The 13,483-nt window shown below is 45.9% G+C and overlaps 1 protein-coding gene across 4 annotated transcripts in view; it reads left to right on the top strand.

Annotated features, from left to right (window-relative positions):
* Nucleotides 1–861: 861 nt before the first annotated feature.
* The window catches only part of NTRK2 (neurotrophic receptor tyrosine kinase 2), a 71,427-nt gene continuing 58,805 nt past the window's right edge, over nucleotides 862–13,483 (top strand). Inside the window, exons 1-7 of one of the 4 annotated variants that reach the window (XM_061553714.1) lie at nucleotides 862–1,250; nucleotides 1,983–2,252; nucleotides 6,419–6,493; nucleotides 6,783–6,854; nucleotides 8,343–8,411; nucleotides 9,204–9,361; nucleotides 13,234–13,373. In XM_061553714.1, coding sequence (XP_061409698.1) covers nucleotides 2,020–2,252; nucleotides 6,419–6,493; nucleotides 6,783–6,854; nucleotides 8,343–8,411; nucleotides 9,204–9,361; nucleotides 13,234–13,373 — 747 coding nt within the window. In that variant the 5' untranslated portion in view covers nucleotides 862–1,250; nucleotides 1,983–2,019. Of the gene's footprint in view, nucleotides 1,251–1,327; nucleotides 1,609–1,982; nucleotides 2,253–6,418; nucleotides 6,494–6,782; nucleotides 6,855–8,342; nucleotides 8,412–9,203; nucleotides 9,362–13,233; nucleotides 13,374–13,483 lie in introns of those variants that run through there. The other 3 variants (XM_061553715.1, XM_061553713.1, XM_061553712.1) reach the window with 3 other exon arrangements.

Here is a 13,483-nt window from a genome sequence, read left to right as displayed (position 1 = left end):
TCTCCCCCTGTTCTGCATGGCTTCCCTCCGAATCCCAGCTTTCCCCCCAATAGCTAAAAAAACACACACAATGTAACTGGTCCTGGCCAAATCCCTATGCTCAAAATGTACCTGCAAATTACTCAATTGGGATTACACGCAGCAGCAACATCGCCCCCTACTGCGAGGCTTTCCTGCTTAAACAATCGTAATAAACACAATGAATGGACACGCATATATGTAGGTGTTTATCACAACAAGTAGATCACTGTAGAACTAAAATGTAGGCGTCCCCTGCCCTATGAGTGAAATCAATAAATATTCGCATAATTTTTTGTGGATTCAAATCGGAAATGTTGATTTTCTATTTATGAGGATGTTTCTAGTTGGTAAGCATATTACCATCTATATTCATGGAAAATGTCGGTTTTGTCGCCCTTCTAGAACATGGTTACAATTTACATCAGTCACTCAGTAACGATCGTCTGTATTTATTGCGTTAGCGAGAATGCATTACCAAGATATGTCTTCCCGGAGGAACTTCATGATTGTTGAAGTTAATACATATTTCATTGCATTCACCGAGTCGAAAATGTCTGAGTTTTTAAAGAATTGTTGTTAAAGATCTGCGAGAGGCGAGTTTTATCATACGAAACGGTTACTTCCCAGCAAATATGTGACGTGGGCCTAATACTGGTCCAACGGTTCCGACCACGTGCCAACGTTGGCCCAATGTTGGGGGCCGTTCACTGGGTTTTGTTGGTTTCCCACTCCAATTAAAGCTGGCCCGGCCACGCCAACCCACTGGCGAAGAGTGCAAGAATAATCACGCGCGCGTGCGCCGACTGCTACGGAGCCTTGGAGCAGCGCTGGACGCGAGGCAGCGGCATCGGGGCTCTGGTGACAATTAATGGCAAACGATTAAATCATTGGCGGCGTCTTTTCCTTCCCAAGAGCTCGGATGGCCTCGCAGAGAGGTGCCGCGAGAGAGCGCGCACGGGATCAATATCGCCTCTCGGGGTTTCACACAGCTTCCATTTGTCTGCATAACGCGATTTTTAGCTGCTCGCTTTACCACGACCTCCCCAATTCCGACCCCCCCCCCCTCCCCGTCTCCTTGATTCGCTACGTTTGAGCCAGCCCTGCAACTTTCAGCGCGGGATAGCTCTGCAGTCTCCACCGTAGGAGTTTCGCTGCTGCTGCTGGTATTGCAAAGGCTTCCAAGCGCTCGCCTGGTTTTCACAAATTAATTGCACCACCCCCCACCCCCGGTGAGTGAGTGAGTGTCCGTACGAGGGCGGTGGGCGACATACACGCGTACGCGCGCGCACGCACGCGCACACACGCGCACCCAAGACACCCACACGCGCACAGACAAAGATCCCATCTATAGCCTTAACAGACTCTTGGGGCAAGTGCTGTTATCGCACGCACGCGCACACCTTAAACGCCGTCAGAACGTCCGTGACGTGATTTCATTTCTAGCGACTGACGGCAGAAAGGCGAAGCGCCGCTGCTGCTGATGCGCATGTGCGTCACGCTGTGGGAGCAGTGAATTAAGACTCATCACGGTCAGCGCCTCGCTCGCGCAAGAGGCTCGAGAAGAGCGGCGGCTCCTGCGAGGTCCAGGCGAGTGTGTGTGTGTGCGCGCGATTCGCGTCGCTTTCAGAATCGCTCGCGCATTCCAATTTGTGCTCGTTCCGTTACTGCAAATCTACACCGCTGTCGGCTTCGGGGGAGTGAAGTGGAGATTGGAGGTGGGGAAGGTTGGGGGGTAGAGGAGGGAGGAGGAGGAGGAACAGAATCACGAGCAGGAGGAGGAGGAGTAGGTGGTGGAAGCGCGAGACACAGCGGCAGCGACGAGATTTCTCAGCCCCTTGTGCCTGCAGCTATCTCTATAGCTCTACCTCGCTCCATCCCTATCTGCCCTCTTGCTTCTATCCTTCTCTCTCTCTCTCTCGCTCGCTCTCCCCCTCTCTTGCCGGCTGCCGCTGCCGCTGCAGTGCGTGCGGGAGCGTTCCGAGTCGCGCGGCACGCGGGATGCCGGGGACTCTGGCCAAGAGACGGCGCCGCCGGCCCCAGCCGCTGCTCATCCTCGCCCTGGCGCTGGGCAGTGCGGCCGGCGCACTGGTGGCAGCACCCCGGGCAGCGCCTGGGTCGTGTCCTGAGGCGTGCGCCTGCACGCTCAGCCGCCTCGCCTGCAGCCGCAAGGATCGCTTCTCGGCATTCCCCAGCGCCACCGCCGTGAGCCATCGGGCCAACCTGCTCGAGATGTGAGTGCGCGCTGCTCGCCCAGCGCCGGGCACACGCATGCGAGCTCCATCAGCTGTATGCGGCTTTGCCACGGACAGTGTTTTAGTACGGACTGTCTGTGACTGGATGGAATTCACACCACGGCAATCACACGCACGTACGCGCGCGCAGGCACACACACGCACCTCGTGCGCGCGCGCGAAACGGAGCTTCAAAGCGTCCTTAATTTAGATGTAACGCTTGCTTATAATCTGCTGTCACCTTCAATTTCAATCGGAGGCACGATTGCATTGGCTGTTTTTTGTTGTTGTCTCTTTTTATAAATATGCGCCTGCGCAGCTGATATATATATTATGCAAATGTTATTGAATTGGCAGCTGCCTAAGCACATTCCAGCGCAGGAAATTCCACCCTGGCGCGCGCATCTGACTGGATATAAACGCATCTAAATGCCCGATGACAACACGCGGCACCTGCTCTGTTGCCTCTCAAAGGCGTGCGAATTGATTGCTGCGCTTCCCAGCCGCACAGGGCACACAACACACACACACACAACACACACAACACACACACACAACACGCACGCGCGCGCGTGCGTGAGCCGCTTCGCTGATGACGGACGCACGGTTGCCAATGCTCGTTATGTAATTAACACCCGGAAAATTTTTTTTTTTTATACGGAAACCTTATATAACGCAGTACTGAATTAAACGTCGCTCGGCTGGGCAATTTGCAATTCGCAATGCTGTACACAGTAGATCCAAAGTGGCCCGTTTGCGAGTGCATTACTTTACTTATTTAAGTCCGTCACCCGTGGCGGGGAGCGACAATGCTGAGGTCAGCGCAGTCGGCTGCGAACCCGGCGACTCGGTCTTCATTAGTTACCCGGTGCGGTGCGTAAACAACAGCACTGGGGAGACAAAGGCGGCCTCACGTGGTACTTGGCCACCCGACCCCCTCGTGAGCCATTCCGGCCACAAGAGGTGTTTGCTAACATCACCTGCCCCCAACAGCTCGCTGTGACTATACGGGGTATGTTTCGATTTAAAGCTTTCGTGACTGCAGGGATTCATCTTCTTGGTTCTTTCGGTAAAGTCACGTAGAATGGAAATAATAAAATAATACAAATAAAATAAGATAAAATAATAATATAATATAATATTATTTTATTATTTCCATTATACGTGACTTTACCGAAAGAACCAAGAAAATTTACGGGGTATGTTTCTAATTTTTTTATTTTGTCGTCGTGTTTTGCGTGCGTGTATTATGAAGTCTGTCACGTGTGACTGACGAGACAGACAGACGGCGCGCGCTCCTTTGCGCTCGTCTGAAACTGGCTCTTTCAACCCCTGCGTGACCCGCAAGGCCATTTTCCCGATCATATTCCCTTCGCCTTTTAAAGGTCACGCAATATGCGGGAACGCATGCTCAGTTACTCAAAAAATGAAACGTTCGGCATGCGTGCGAACAGTGGGTGTTTCTTACGCACGTTCTACGCACGAGTCTTGTGCCCCGGCTTTAATCACATTCGCTCTCATTAGTGCAACACCAGATCGCTTCTGTTGTTGCGCGGAACTTTTGAGAAATGTTGCACACGCGAGTGGCTCGCAGCCGATTGTAGTGTCGTTACGTAAAACACAGCGCTTGACTCGGTGGAGGACATCGCAAAAATAACAACACGGAACACCACTCAACACAAGTTGCATAATTTTTGGGCTTAAGATTTGATCACCCTGTTTGCGCGTCGTCAACAAGGGGCCTTGAATTCGCATCGTGCAAATATCTCAGACTGACACGGAGATAATTGCATTTTAATCAGCAATCATAAAGTTTGCAATACGATACGTGCACACAATGGCAATGCGGCGGCATGTCGTAAGCAAGATAATGACATAGCAGAGGGAGAGAGAGAGAGAGAAAAAAAAACAACTCCCCGTCAATGTGCTGAGCAGATGTGTACGCATGCACACCTGCGCGTCGTCACGCTTGCTACCGGCGTGTGCATCAGGCGAGTAAATCCACGCATAATGGACCGCTTGTACAGCATTCCGGTGCATACCTCCTGTGAGTCCTGTGAGCCCGATCCTGATGGCCTTGCCAGACCAGTGTCCTCACGCTTATTTTCATGCCGCCCGCCGTACGTGAAATCAGAACGCGGGGCATCATGCGAGTGGCTTACTTGAAAGTGCTGGTTGCACTCGCGCGGATATATTATCCTTAAAAGCCGATTTCCCGTTGGACCTGATATTCGAATGTTTTTTTTTTAGAACAATGGTCGTGATAATTGTTTCGGTACACTCGTTAATAATTGTCTCCCGGTGCCTTTAAATAACATGACACGGGAGGAAAAAAAAATTTCCATGCAAAATTAGCGTTCGTTAGTGGTAAGCACATATGACCAATGGCAGTTTAAGGACGGTCAACAGTGCAATGCTCATTATTGCGCAAAAAGGGAGTATCACCTTTTCCTACCCACATTACCCCGTGCTAAAATTAATTTTTGGCTTAGTTTTCCAAGCATTAGCCATAGAGTGTGCAGGCATGAAATTATCCCCGTTTGAGCATGTACAATTACAGCCCTGGTGACATCAATGGGGTGGGAACAATTTGAAGGGCTCTGCTGTACGTTTGGGGAAATGAGATACATTTAATTAAATGCACCGCTGACAAATGCACATAATTGGCCACCCTTAAGGAGATTCTTATATGCCACGAAATCAAAGTGCAAATTGTGCAGGGTGTCTAATGTTCATTTACGTTGTGAGTAGCGAGTGTTACATTGTTAGTACTGAATAAGTGCAATGGTAACGCCTTTGCCTTGTATATATTCATTGAATGGCCAAAGGGCTCACTTTATATACTAAACGATGAACTACAAATAGGTTTGATAATATGATACATGAAATGTCCTACTAACCTAATTTCACGTGCACAAGCCACATACTAATACATACTGTTAACATACCATCACAAATTATTTTTTAAAATAAATATTTACACAATACAGTTTATTAAGATATTCGTAATAATGTTGGTGCTGTGCATACTTTCAATATCCCATTCTCAAAACATTTTGACTAATCCATTTTCAGTATTAAAAGATCCCCCGTATAGTCTCAGCAGACCGTTGGTGCAAGTGCTGTTAGCGAGCACCTATGAAGGCCGGCACGGCACACGAGGGAGTGGGTAGCCAGCAGCACTTCCGGCCCCCTTTGTCTCCCCACGCGAATATTACCCGCTTTGTTAAAAAAAAAATCAAGATACTCATTTTCACGAGAGACAGTTGTGTGGCTGAATAAGCACTTCCAGGGTGTTTCTAAGCAAGGGGGGGGGGGAGGAATGGTTGTTAAATCGAGGACGGGGAAATAAACCCAAACCCAGAGTGGGGAACGAAAGGCATCAAAGCAAGCGGTGCTGCTGTTTAAGAGGCGTTGCTCCCCTGCCTGGAAATTAGGCAAACAATTATAAAAGTGCTGCAGGTGTGCCATGAACACAGCGGGAACACTTTCTCACCAATACCGTGGGCGCCTGTCGCAACGTGGGGCGCCTCTTGCTCCTGCATCTAAATGCAAACGTGACCAAGGGAAGAAGAAGAAGAAAAAACCGAGGCAAAATGAATCCATGTTAAGCGTTCAAGAAGAGCAGTTTCTTTTCGAGCTAAGCTCGTCTATAGTTGAGTTCTGCTTCTCACGACAACAACAGAACAAACTCTAAACTCACAATCGAAAGAGTCATTTGGCTGGTAAACTGTCTTGAGACTTAGGAGGCCTTTACTAAGTAAATAAAGGGAATTGTTATTATAATTACTATTTATGAACCAGTTCACATATGTCATCTACATCCGGTGGAAAATCCCGGAAAACTGTTCTGGGAATGATTTTAGCACGCCACATTTATCTCACCTTTTTCATGAACAAAAGCCAAACTTACAACTATTATGAGTCCATGCATCTATTTTTTGTTTCTATAAACCTTTCCATACGATTATAAGGTACAATAATATTGGATTATCACGGATAGGTGTACCTTGCACTCTCGTGGTAGTGCCTTACGCTGATAATCCGTAACTCCAAACCGGCCTAGCAGCATTGCAGAAAATATCGAGCGAGAAATTAAGCCCTGTCTGCATCTAACACATTAATAACCGCGCTGATGTGTTTTTTTTGCTGTCGCTCCTTTGCAGAATTATAAAGAACCAACCCAGGTTAACAAGCGTCAACCAAAGTGATTTTGAGCAATACACCGTTTTGCAAAACCTGTGAGTGTGGGCCTCGCACTGATTGCATTACCTGACCTAATGGGACTGTCACTCGCTCTCACCGCACCACCCATGCTTTACGCTAAAGTCCTTGGCATGCACTCATCCCCGCTGACGGAGACTAATCATTAAACCGCAATTATTCAGACGATGACGACAATGACGGTGACCAACGCTGGCAACGACGACAGACACGGTCGCGATAATCTTGCCAACTGACAGTTGTGTTTGTCACTTCTTTTCCCTGTGTAATTGCATATATTGCTGTCTTTTATTTTTATTATTACAGCACCATAACCAATACCGGGCTCATGAGTATTTCACAAGATGCATTCCGAAACAACAATCGTCTAAAATATATGTAAGTCTACTTGCTTTCCTTATTCCTTTTCACCAAACGTGTGTATGCATTTGTGCGTGTGTGTTTTGTAATTAGAGGCACCTAAATACGTCCATGAAAATATTCACAGTTGGGAGTCATATAATTATGCCACTATAGGAGCATCCTTACAATTGATGAGCTACCAGTTACACGGTGAAATATGTGCGCATGCATATTTCAATAACATAAAATCTCCTTGGCTGCCATGTATGGGTGGATGGTATGCACAGATCTGGAGCCATTTGAAGCATCGTCATTTGTGAATGTTGAAATATCAGCTTGAAATGAATAGCTGTCTGAGATGCCTTCAAAGGTCCCGTATATAGCGTGTTTGTCGGTAAAAGGGTGATGTTGAAAGTGGCTCTTTTTTTCAGACATTGAAGTGTGTGACAGCTAGAGAGAGGGGAAGCTTTCCATTTGTGTAAGAAAAAAAAGGTTAAATAATTATCCTTAAATCCCACAGGATTCTGCTCACTTTAATTCCAATTGTATGTATCTGGATTTTAATAAACGACAAATTATTGCCAGCATTGTTTAAACACAATCGTTATGGAGAATTATAAATACAAAAATGCATCAATGTAATTTGTTAGCATGGATAGTTTGTATGTATGGCATGTATCCATACTAGCACACTGAATGCATACCATTTGCGGCTGAGCCCATATATTCATCTGCGTTTATACGCTTTTTTGGTGAGCTACAGAAAATGTCTTTACAGAGATGCTCTATTTTATATTTAGACAGTCTATCTGCAATTATGATGGGTCGAACATTTGACCTTGTTGGAGCATGCGATCACATATTTGAACAAACACAGATCTCGACAATACATTTTCATTCTGTGCCATCCAACCATCAGCTGGATTTAATATAAAAATGTAGTGTGTGCATACACAAAGCAGGAACAAATATTTCGATGCAGCCCAACGCATTTATATATTTCTTCTCCGCCTTGGAGGTTTTGTGCCAGAAATGCACCGTGGTGAACACTTTCTTAAAGACCTCTACAGCTCTCAGTCAGCTGCCATGAAAAAATACTCTAGAATGCGTTGCAACACGGAGAGAACTTTCATCAACTGATCCTTGTGGTGGTACCCTGAGGTTGCCAAATAATACAAAATGGCCGAGGCAATTAAATATTTTATTTCTGGGACAATATTTTTTTCTCCAGGGGTGTACTTAACTCCGCGACTGGGGTACCAATCAATCCGAAATCAGTGCCACTCCGCGATGTCGAAACGCAGCGAGGACGATTGCGCCGAAACCCTGAACGCTCGCATGCACCGTAGTGGTGCTGCATCGAGTACAGCTCGTCGAGATGAGTCGATTGCCGCATCGCCGATCATCAACAGACTAAAAATGACTGCATCACGGACATTATGCGAGAGCCGGGGTACTACGGTAACCCGGGGTACAGGTTTAACTGGAGAACATTGACGTAATTTTTTGTTGTTGTCCTCGCAGAAATCTGGCTAACAACAAATTGACTCGCATCTCATGGAAGGTGTTTCAAGGGCTTCAGCTCAACCAACTGTAAGTACGAAAGTAATTTAATAAATAAATATAAATCACATTCATCAAACCATTAATAATACGTACATGTATCCACTCAACGCCTTGATTTCATAGCCTTTGCTGTGATTAACAATATCATGTTTTTCAATAGTGTAAAATAGTGGTTAATGTGACCAAGGTACTGGCATATTAAGGAGTCTACACGTTCTAAGACTATTCTTTGATCTTGGTCAATATAAAACGAGCTGGTTTAAGATCCATGTATCGTCTACGCGACAATTGCGTGCTCTTCACAGAACTCCGTCATTGGCATGGAACATCTTTCACGATCTGCCGTGGCCCAAAAATAAAAATACTGCTGCTGCTGTGAACGCTGCGTTGCCTCGTGCACATCTCCCGAGAGCAACTCTGCTGGGAACGGGAGACGCTGACGTGCAGGACACATAAGTGGCTCATTTGCTGCTCACCCATCGCAGCTGTCATTCAAGGCTGTTTTGTGTGAGATAATGATATGAAGGCACCAGGTACTCTTGTTTACGAGTCACCGTGGCTGCAGAGCGACAGCAGTCTGGCAGCAATGCCGATGCGTAATTGGGCGTGCAGCAACAGAGTAATTGGTTGAATCTATTCCAACTTTAGAAGCAGATGCTTCGATAAAACTTTGAAAACTGTGCGCCTGGTGAGACTATCATCGAACAGGCTGCTCGATACCAACCGGCCGCTACTGACTACTGAAGCGCTAATCGTGTGTTGCATGCGTCTACTGCTGCATCGCTGCAATGTCAGACCTTTTTTTATGTATCCACGCAGGAATTTGTCCGGGAATCCCTTAGTGTGCTCTTGTGGCATTTGGTGGCTGCAGCTCTGGTTGAAGAGAAACCCGGGCACTCTTGGGGGTCAACCCAGCTGCAGATTAGCGGAGACCGACAGAGTCATTCCTCTCTCGAGCTGGGCTGCCCCGGGCTGTGGTGAGCGCTACCCCAGTGTGATACGGGGGGGGGGGTGTGGGTGGAGCCGGATTGTGACAGGCCCATAAATAATAGCTCCATGGGTAACCGGAGGACAGGAATAGTCGGCACCATTACAAGCGTATACAAAAAATAAGGAAATATTTTAAAAATGGCAAAACCTGGAAGAGCATTTCCCGTAGATGTATGTATGTTGAACTTCTTTCGCGTTGTACGGAGCCAACCATGCGAATCGGAGGTGCAGGACACTTTCGATAATCGCATGCCATTGTGAATGCTTGTTCAACCCCAATTCAAACTACATGCACAATGTGTAATTCTGTAAAACAAAAATATATTGCGCAACGTTTATTTCTGCACTGCAGAAAATAATGCAGTTGGGCAGAGAAGCGCATGGCTTATTAGTGACCCCGGGCAAGTCACGCTTATATAAGTGTCATCCATCTCACTCGATCACCATAATCAATTGTGTGATTCTCTTGAATGCAGCATTGTTGACAATGAGTTACATTCCTCTTACTATTGTTTCTTTCATGCCTATGAGTCAATACAATTCAAAACCACGAAGGCAAGCAGCCGCCCAATAGAAAATCATGCAATCGTTCGTATCTATTTAGTTTGTGTATGCGTGTACTCGCGCCTAAGCAGTAAAACGATTGGGCTTAAGTGTCAGGTTTGGTTGACTTTTGAACCATGCCTTGCCGTAGAAACGTTGTCAGCCTACGCCTCACACGCGCACAGCAGTTTATTTGTTCCTTGCAATGCAGGCAGATTTATAGCAGGAGCATAGTATTCGTTTACAGGGAAGTAAAAATAATGTGAAATAATAATGATGTATATCTATGGATCTACAACACTGCCATACCTGTTTTTAATACTGTATTTCCCTTTGTTTAGCCTCCATCTGCCATTAATTTAAAATTGTACGAACAGAGATGTGCTTTGTGTGTTGATGTGTGTGTTGAGGAAGCATGTGAAACAACGTATTAATTAAACTGTCACTGACAGGCAAGGAAGATCTTGATGTTTTGGCAAACTGGCCTTCATCATTTAAACTGATGGTTAACAAAAACCTGTTATTATATTTAATTAACTTTTAAAAGTTCGCTGACACAAATTTTTTTGCCTTAGACTTATATATGTACATACGCTTGAATAATACTGATTTAACATTTTTATGCAATGTAAACTATCTACAGTGGAAAACTTGAAATCGATTATTTGAGTTAAATTATCAGGGAGTTAAATCGGAAATCAACAGAGAGCTGAATTGAGGCAGTGACTCTCTAAGGTGACGCTTATTGTACCCTTCATACGGCATGCGAAAATTTTTAGTAAACTGACGAAGATTGTGCTCTTTTGTTTCTGCTCAAATTATTTTCGTGTAACAGTGTCGCAGTGGTTCGCACACTCAGCTATGAACCCAGTGACCTAAGTTTGATTCCCAGCCAAGGGCTGACAACGGTGATATATGAAGTAACATGTCCTGGGTCTCTGCGCCCCCCCCTACCAAACCAAACTGACCAGCGTGTTTTCTTACGCTCAAACAACCTCCATAACTGACACAACATGGAGAGGCCTCCATTCAGCAGAAGATAGACAGATGGCTGTAATTTATAAATGTAATTATATTTGTTTGTTGATTGAAAAGGACGTTACCAAACCAGAATAAAATAATTCATGTTAAACCAAAGTTTTATATTGCATCCATATTGTTGGATTAATGTATGTTGACAGTTGTGGTGATCCCACTGCACAAAGTAAAAAATTCATGAAAATGTAAACTGTATGTATATAAGAATTACAAGATAATTAGAATGTGGGGGTGGTGGTCAAAGAATTGTTGTTTAGAGGCAGTCGAGAGTATACCACTCCAAACTACGTGCAACGAAATACATTGGAGCCCAATGGTTGCTTTGTGGTTTGGCTTTAAAACGCACTGCTAAATTAACTAAGAAATCGTGAAAGCTTCCATGCCGTATACAATGCAACAACAACAGCACAATAAAGCTTCGCGGATCACGAGAGTGATGTGCATAAGCTACCGTTGTTTTTTTTCTCTGCGAGATTGTGCAGTGCTGTATAATAGACATTTTCAAGCTACAGATACACATTTTTCGCAGGGTCAACATGCAGTGTTTACAGCGCGTGTGTGTGTGCTGTAGCAAGACCATGGCTACCATCAGAAATTGATATAAACCGCGGGGAGCGGTAGTGTAGTGGTTAGCGCGCTGCACGACGAACCCGGCGACCCCAATTCGAGGCGGCCGGGAATGGTGCTGGTCACCCACCCCCTCCTGTGCTGTGCCAGCCTTCATAGGTGATCGCTAACAGCACTTGCCATACCAGTCTGTTAAGGCAATGGGGAGGATATTTGTCTTTGTGTCCTATCAAGACGTGGCCACGTTCAGAAATGGATATAAATGCGTGCTCTGTAAACAACTGCGAAGGGATGAGATCATGAGCTGTATATTAAAATTTGGAGTGGGAAGGGGATGGTGTTATTTTATAAATTCATGATGCAAGGGATAAGGAAAATGTAAAAATGGGCAATAAAAGGCCGTGTGTGATGAGATTATAGATGGGGATGCTGCTTTATACAAGTTAGGCAGGGGCATGTGTTGATTAAATGTTTGGCCATGGAGCTGGAGTGAAGACGGGAATTGGGGTGAAAAAAGAAAGTGTTTGATTGACATTAGAAGCAAACTGTTCTCTGCACAAAGTGAAAATATAGAGCATCTCTGAAGATGGGGTTGTGGGGAGGGCAGCAATGAATATCAGTATCCTTTCAAGAATATATTGAATGTTTCAAAGGAAATGTAACATGAATTGGTTTGAGAAGTTCAGGAGTGGCACTAATTAAATGTGCACCGCTATTGGCGGGAAGGCCATTCGAGATGAACGAGAGAGTCATATAAATGCAAAACATTGTTAAAGAGAGACATTAAAAATAATCTGTGGCCAGCACGAACCCCCCCCCCCACCACCACAGGCAAGGCTCACCTTTTTTTTCACTTCTCATCAGATGTGTGCCGTGTAACAGAGGAATAAAATGACATTCGCGATACGGTCTTTTCGTGGGCTTGGGTAGCAGGGGTGGAGCCATCCATCAATGTATTATCACTGACGGAGAAATATGGAACCTCTTTAAAATGTATTATTATTATTGGTGTTGCCTCCCAGTGAATTTACTTCGACTGTATGCAATATACCCGTTTTATATTGTTCACATTGTAAAAAAAATTGTGTTCAGCACTACTTTTGCCTGCACATGCAACGCGTTTTGTTCCGTTGCTGCCTGTACCTCGGCACGCATCAACTTTACGTTGTTGTTCTTGTTCTTTCCTGATGCTGCACCATGGCTCTCCCTTGCAAACTGTCTGGGTAGCTGGCTAAACGGGACTTTCCGTGTAACAAATAAACATCGGTCGATTGGAACCTCATTTGCCAGTAAAAATATGATAATTGTTGTTTTACCCTTCTTTCTACGTGACTTTACCGAAAGAACCAAAGAATAATTCCTGCAGTCACGAAAGCTCCAAAATTAAGAAGGAAAGCTGTCTCGGGTGTGGACCAATCAACTTCAAGGACAGTGCACATTATCAGAGTTATGTCTTTTGTTTGTATTATGACTGCAGGTATTGCGGTCTATACAAACATGACTCTTTGTAAAAAGGTGTCAGTTTTGTTGCCAGATAGAAGGGTAAAAAACCAATTATCATCGGTCGATTGATCGATTAATCTAGCCGGAAACAGCCACCAAATGTACGAGAGCTTCCAAGTTGAGTGTGTTCGCGCAGCGCTGGCCCCGCCGCGTCATGAGTTCCACGTCCTCTTGCCTTTCTCCGACGGCGGCGGCGGCGGCGGTGCAGACGCTCCGGAGGTGCGCGTGAGCAAAAGCAACATCTCGCTGTTCGAGGGGGAGGACGACATGGTGACGTGCAGCGCCACGGGCATCATTCCGCTGCTGCGGTGGGAGTTCGCAAACCTGAGCTCCGCGTGTGAGCCGCAGGTGAGATCTCCGACTGACCCGCGGATTGCCGCGACTTTGCACGCGAGGAGTATCCACTTTGGAACAGCGGGGGAGGGTCTCCGTTGCAGAAATCACTGGCAGGGTATAGG

Source organism: Lethenteron reissneri, chromosome 18 (assembly GCF_015708825.2).
Source record: "Lethenteron reissneri isolate LAM-NWPU_2019-01 chromosome 18, ASM1570882v1, whole genome shotgun sequence".
Lineage (NCBI taxonomy): Eukaryota > Metazoa > Chordata > Hyperoartia > Petromyzontiformes > Petromyzontidae > Lethenteron > Lethenteron reissneri.
The sequence above is the reverse complement of the archived record's forward strand: the minus strand, read 5'-3'. Positions and strand labels throughout refer to the sequence as shown.